Source organism: Pelodiscus sinensis, chromosome 19 (genome assembly GCF_049634645.1).
Source record: "Pelodiscus sinensis isolate JC-2024 chromosome 19, ASM4963464v1, whole genome shotgun sequence".
NCBI classification, from domain to species: Eukaryota; Metazoa; Chordata; order Testudines; family Trionychidae; genus Pelodiscus; species Pelodiscus sinensis.
This window is the reverse complement of record NC_134729.1, coordinates 17,349,467-17,355,972: the sequence shown is the minus strand read 5'-3', so window position 1 is coordinate 17,355,972 and position 6,506 is coordinate 17,349,467. Positions and strand designations below refer to the sequence as shown.

The window sequence follows — 6,506 nt, the reverse complement described above, 5'->3', positions numbered from 1 at the left end:
CTCCGGTTCAACCAGTACATCCCATGAATTCCAGGTGCAGTGCAAGCACCGTGAGCCACTCCCCTGTCCTGGGAGACTGACTTGGTTACAACCAATGTGCGGCCCACTGAGCTGACAAAGGACCCGCGACCCACTCACTAGCCACGGATCCCCAGACTTTGCTCTACACCCCAAGCAGAAGGGAAATTCGCAAGGCCCTACCCAGAGGGCGCAGACACAGAGTTGGTCAGAAGCCTTTTTTTATTTACAGATAGAAAACGTTTTCCCAAAGCGTCATCTACTTCAGAGGAATGAACCTAGACGAGTGGGTGGCTCCGATACCAGGCCTGCCGTGTTTCACTGGCTTGTAAGTGATGGAAAACTCACCCAGGTAGTGGCCAATCATCTCGGGCTGCAAGAGAGAAAGAGAAGGTGACTGTTGGGGAGGGCGAGCCGGGCTAGTGTGACAAGGTGCTGAGAGCCTAGAACAGGGACCTTGAGGAGCCTCCGAAGACAAGCTGGATTTCATGCCAAAGAGCCCCAGGCACCTCTCTCAGATGCCTGGCGCAGGTAGAGATGGGCCGGCCATTAGCAGCCAATGGGTCATACAATTCATTCAGCCCTCGTTCTGGTCCCAAATTCAGTGGAAGAGCAATGAGCACGTGCCAGCTTTCAGCCACTTCTGCTGCGACCGAGCTCCGAGTGGCATGGGATTGCTGCAGCCGACTGAGGGCTCCCAAATCACCACAGCTGTCGAGACAGCCGCACAAACGTTTCTGGGGAGTGTGAGAGAACGTTCCCAAGTCTCTGCGCTCATAGAAAGCTGCCTGCGTGAACTGACACACTGCATCCACAGGCTCCAACACCAGCATGAATTTTTTTAGCCCAAGCCAGTCTCAAATCTTCCTCTTCACCACATTCAAACACACCCCTCCTTCCCCCTTCCCAGGCAGCACTGCGGCCTCTCATATCAGACTCCGTCTACGCTCCCGACTTCTCTGCTTCCCGGCTGGGTCTGTCTGGGTGCAATCCCTGGCATACCCACGTATGCCAGCAAAGCTTGTTTTGTCTGGGGTGGGCTAATACCACTTTGTATTAGTTGCGTCCACACTAGGAGCCCTTGGCTGGCAAAGCATTCCAAGCTAACTAGGATGGAAAAGAACTCCTGGTGTAAACTCGACTTGAGCAATGCTTAGGAAAGTACAATCCACACTGACATATGGCCGAAGATGACGGGCAAAGTAGGGATGTAAAACCCCAGTTAATTGGTTATCTGGTTAGACAAATTATTTAATCCGCTAACCAATTAAAAGGAAGCAAATGGGCAGCTCCAACATCCGATGGGTGAACCTTAACCGGTGAGCCTCATCCGTTAAGGGTGAGACTTACCAGTTAACCCTTCATATCCCTACTACAAATGTCTGAGAGACAGCTGAGTTAGTAGCCTGCGTGTCTCCCACCCATTTCATTTCTTTTAAAAAAATCACCCCCCAGAATACAACTCAAGCGTTCCCCCATCAGCGTGCCCCAGCAGGTAAATCTCCCTTAAGCACCTGAAGGGGGTTTCAGGCTGACTCAGATTTCAACCCCAAAGCAGGTCGGCAAGTTGTTTAAAGCCGTCTTGTAACACCAGAGCGCGTCACATAGCACCCGCTGGCTACTTCACCTCCCGTGAGCCCTGCAAGGCGGATTTCTCCACGCAGCACGGCACCCTGGCTCTGTAACTGAACCCTAGCTCTGCCACCACCAGGCATGCAAAAGTAGGGGAAAGGGGGTGCGGTGGGCCTGCCCCCAAGGTGCGTCTACACTGCAAGCTGCAGTATGTTCTGAACACCCACCAGCTAACCAAGTTAGGAACAAACTTTTTATTGCTCTGCGGAAGATCCTTATTCACCATTTCTCCCAACTACCTCCCTGGTACAGCGCAGCCGTCTACAATACCAATTCCTTCACAGAATTAGCAGAGGGCGAGCCACCTCCTGCACATCTTTGGCCCAGGGCATACGGGGAGGGGAGTTGGGGGGAGCAGCAGATGTCACCTCATGCTAACAAAATGTTGATTAAAAAAGGGCTCCCGCAACAATCTTTCCTAGGTGTGAAAGGCTCAGGTACAAAGACACTGCTCCAGAGACAGAACAAGCCACTGCTCCGACTGGATCCACAACTTACAGAGCAAATGGCTTAACACTTGCACAATCAATGCCGTGCAGGAATATTCGTGTGTAGCGGGGACAGGGCCTACACACGCAGGAGAAGTTTCTGCTGGTATCAGAATCCTGGTCAGTCAGTTAACTAAAGCAAGCTCTGGTCTGCAAGATGTGCAGGCTCCCCACGGACAACGGCTGCTCCGGAATCCGGAATAGTCCCTACCTGCGGGATGTCCGGGCCTGCCACAGACAGAGGCTGCTCCGGAATCCGGAATAGTCCCTACCTGCAGTGTGTCTGGGCCTGCTGCGGACAGAGGCTGCTCCAGACAAGAGCAACCCCTGTCTGCTGGACACTTCTCCAGCCCCCACCTGTTACCGGTTAACTGGAGACACCCGTATAGCTTCTCCCAACCCTAGAACCAGGCAGTATTTAAACCCTTCACGGCTCACCTTGATTTCCACCTGGTTGAAGGTCTTGCCGTTGTACACGCCGACCATGCTGCCCACCATCTCGGGGAGGATGATCATGTCGCGCAGGTGAGTTTTGACCACCTCCGGCTTTTCCATGGGAGGGGCCTCCTTTTTGGCCTTGCGAAGGCGCTTCAGGAGGGAATGCTGCTTGCGCCGCAGGCCCCGGTTGAGACGCCTGCGCTGGCGAGCGCTGTACAGCTGCATCAGCTGCTCGCTGCAACAACACAGAGCAGATCAGCCAATGACGCGGCAGCTTCCGCGTAGCAGCTGGATTCGGCGAGGAAAGGCACAACACACCAGACCTGGCGGTAAGACCCCATGGGTGTCTCTGCCAATTGCGGGAGGGGCAGAATTACCCTTCGTTTACCACCAGGAAAGAGCCAGGAATTAGTTTAGTACTGCCGAGGACGTTCTAGTGAGAGGCAGAATCGCGTACTGATTATTAATCACGTCTGTTGTGGTACTGCCTACAGGTCAAGAGCTGTGCTAGGCTCTGTACAAACCACAATAGTAGATGATCGTTGCCCCAAAGCGCTTACAATCCAAATAGAAAAGACAGCCCGAACTCAGCCACAAGCAGAGTAAACAATGTGGCGTCAAGGTCATGTCAGTGACAGCTGAGGGATGGTTTACTGAGAAGGGGGTGAGGGAGGCTGAAGCAGAGGCGAAGGAAAGAGGGGGCAGGCATGGAGCAAAGCTGAGGCCAAGAGGTTGAGGGGATGGAACAAGCAGCCAATCAATGCAAGGCACAGGAAAGTCCTGAGAAACAGAAGCATAATTTTTTGACTGGTCCCTGCTCTCACAAGCTGGTGTCTGACTCCTCTCCGTAGCCATCCCCCAGCACCCTCAGAGTTAGGGAGTCCCCTGCACAATTTTGAACCCAGGAACGCTAAGAAATGGCTCCTGCTTGCACCCCCTCTTCCCACATTCTCTTATCCCTTAATTCTGGGCCACGTGACGCAAATGAACATGTTAGATTCATCGGAACGCTCAAAGTGGCTGACGACAAAACACCGCTTCAGGTCACTGAACCCAAAGATTCCAGCTCACACTGCTGATGCTAATGGATTAACCCGAAATTAAGTCTGCGGGAGAAAGGCGGACAGTATTTTTGTTTTACAGGCAGAGAAACTAAACAAGGCATGGGACTTGTTCTAAGGTTTTTGCCTGAGTGAACAGCAAAAAGCTGTTCCAGCCAAATTAAGGAAGTAGTTTAATCTTAATGGATACTTGTCTTAGAATATGATCCACTAAACGTCAAGAGGTGAGAAAAAAATCTTAATACAGTCGGCCCCAAATCACCTCATATTCCTGACATAAGAGTGTCTCAAGCAAGGAGAAAAATTGTTCTCCTTGGCCTCTGAGGATATGACAAGAAACTGCAGCTGAAATTGCAGCAAGGGAGGTTTAGGTTGGACATCAGGAAAAACTTCCTCACTGTCGGGGTGGTGAAACACTGGAATAAATTGCCCAGGGGGATTGTGGAATCACTGGAGATTTAAGAGCAGGTTAGACAGACGTCTGTCAGGGATAGTCTAGGACAGTGCTTGGTCCTGCAGTGAGGGGAGGGGACTGGACTCGACCTCTCCCGGCCTCTTCCAGTCCTCATGTTCTAGGATTAAACCCAGCCCAGGAGTCACACAGCAAGGAACAGAATTTAGACATCAGCTTGAGTCCGGGTCCTGGGCTTTCCCCACCAGACCTGCCTTCATCTCTTACCACAGCCTCACAGCTCGCTTAGGTTAACCGGGGAGAAGGCTGCCAAAAGGGAACAGTTCTTACTAGGACATATCGAGCAGCTGATCCAGGTCAACCCCTCGGTAGGTGAATTTTCTAAAGGTTCGTTTCTTCTTCTGTTCGACCTCCGCCTGGATTGAAGGAACCAGAGGGGGGAGGGGGTGACAAAAACAACAGATGAGGCCACCAAATTCTAAAGGCATCTAAGCAGGCGCGACAGATCCCCCAACTAACTGGGCTGCTAAACAGCAAAGGGGGTGAAGCAGCCCAGTTATTGCTCGCCTGCTGTCGACATGTTACTGGGGGGAGAGAATGTGTATGGCAGTTCATTAGTCTCTGTAAAAGGGCCCTGAGGAACAGGTATAGATGCCGTGTGACATGATTCCTAACGAATCCGTTACTGAAACCCGTATCCAGGTTTCTTTCACACATGCGTGTGCACCTACGGTCTCAGAGAAGCCTCCACCTCAAGGGTGAAGCGCTCACATGGCTTAACTGGGCACCTCCATATTTACAGGAGGTTGGTCACTAGACATACCTGGAGCCGGGTTAACCTGAAGTACCAACAACCCTCTGCCAGCCGTCCACAGCCCCACATTAAGCACCATGCCAGCCCTACAACGCCACCCCCACCCCATACAACAGGTACACAACACAGCATCCCTTCCCTACGACCACCACGCTCCACATACTCTACACAGTCTCACAGCCCCAGCACCCAAGACACAGTGCTCCCTCAACACAGAGCCCCCCAAATCACAGTCTACAGCAACCTTCCCTACCACATCGTGCACACACCTACAGCAACCTCCCCCCACAGGCACTCACCTGCACCCCCAAAATACCCCATCACAACCCCTGTCCACATGACCCCCAATGTACTCTATTTTCCCCTTTTCCCCAATGCAGACCCCCCCACTTGCCCCATCTCCTCCCCCTAATGCACACCCCCACTCTCGCCCACATATCCCCCTTCTCCCCAATGCACCCTCCACTCGCCCCCATGTCTTCCCTCTTCCAATGTGCACTCCCACTAGCTCCAGTATCCTCCTCCCCCCCCAATACACACCCCCACTAGCCTCCATATCCTCCACCTCCCCCAATGCACCCTCCACTCGCCCCCCCCCGGGTCCCCCCTCATCCCCCCCCAATTCACCCTCCACTCGCCCCCCCCGGGTCCCCCCTCATCCCCCCCCCAATTCACCCTCCGCTCGCCCCCCCCGGTCCCCCCTCATCCCCCCCAATTCACCCTCCACTCGCCCCCCCCGGTCCCCCCCAATTCACCCTCCACTCGCCCCCCCCGGTCTCCCCTCATACCCCCCATGCACCCTCCACTCGGCCCCCCCCCCGGGTTTCCCCTCATCCCCCTCCCCCCCGGGTCTCCCCCCAACTTCCGGAGAAGACGGGAGTCTTCGCCCCCCGCCGCAGGCCAGGCCCAGCCTAGCTGCCCCCATATGGCCCCAAGCAGGCAGGGGGCAGCGCCCCACAGGGGTACCAGGCCCCGGAGACCCGGCCGAGCCGGCCCCGAAGCGGATGGAGCCGGATTAAGGGCCCCGGCCCATGCCGCTCTCACCCACCATCTTGGCCGCGTCTCCTCGAAAAGGGCTGATCTCGTTCGGGCCGCGCCTGATATCGCGAGAGCAGGGCACGGGTCAGGCCCCGCCCCCTACTGCTTCACCGGAGCGTTTCCGCCCTCACTGAGATTTAAAGGGGCCGACACTGCCAAAAAATGGGAGAAGGAAGGATGTGAGTCTCACCCATTCCTGCTCGCACAGCATGGGGCTGAAGGAGCTACTTGGCTCACCTACCCCTTCCTAGGGCACCACATCTTCCCACCCCTCTCACCCAGGCGAGGTCTCACTTGCACCAGCCCCCCCATTGCCCCCTGCCTCCAACTCCCCTTCCCTTCCCTCCCCTTATTCCTAGGTTTGCCAACACGAGGGCAAACGGGTGTAGCACCTCTGCCCCACTCTTCCTCCTGATATTAATTTATACTCCCCCCCCCCCCAAAAATATTTCTTGCTGCTTTTTGCTGCACTCAGCACACAGGAAAAAGAAGGGACTGTTGGTAGCCTCATTTATTCCCTCCCTCCTGCTCCAGGCACTCTCAGCTCAGTCCCCTCTGGGTGCCCACCTAGCGCACAGCCCCCAGCTAGGCACTTACCAAGGATA

General features: G+C 54.8%; 1 protein-coding gene across 1 annotated transcript; it reads right to left on the bottom strand.

Annotated features, from left to right (window-relative positions):
- Nucleotides 1–222: 222 nt before the first annotated feature.
- On the bottom strand, nt 223–5,984 carry RPS15 (ribosomal protein S15). Its single transcript, XM_075902696.1, has 4 exons — nt 5,912–5,984; nt 4,380–4,465; nt 2,577–2,811; nt 223–391 (listed from the first exon to the last, which is right to left on the bottom strand). Exons 1-4 carry the CDS (start codon nt 5,912–5,914, stop codon nt 278–280), a joined length of 438 nt encoding a protein of 145 aa, XP_075758811.1. The 5' UTR covers nt 5,915–5,984; the 3' UTR covers nt 223–277.
- Between the last annotated feature and the right edge of the window lie 522 nt (nt 5,985–6,506).

Excerpts from the sequence above, each read along its gene's own strand:
- RPS15 (XM_075902696.1), bottom strand. Across the intron at positions 2,812-4,379 it reads CAGCTGCTCGATATGTCCTA|CGAGCAGCTGATGCAGCTGT; the intron begins GTAAGAACTGTT and ends GTGTTGTTGCAG. Across the intron at positions 392-2,576 it reads TCAACCAGGTGGAAATCAAG|CCCGAGATGATTGGCCACTA; the intron begins GTGAGCCGTGAA and ends TCTCTCTTGCAG.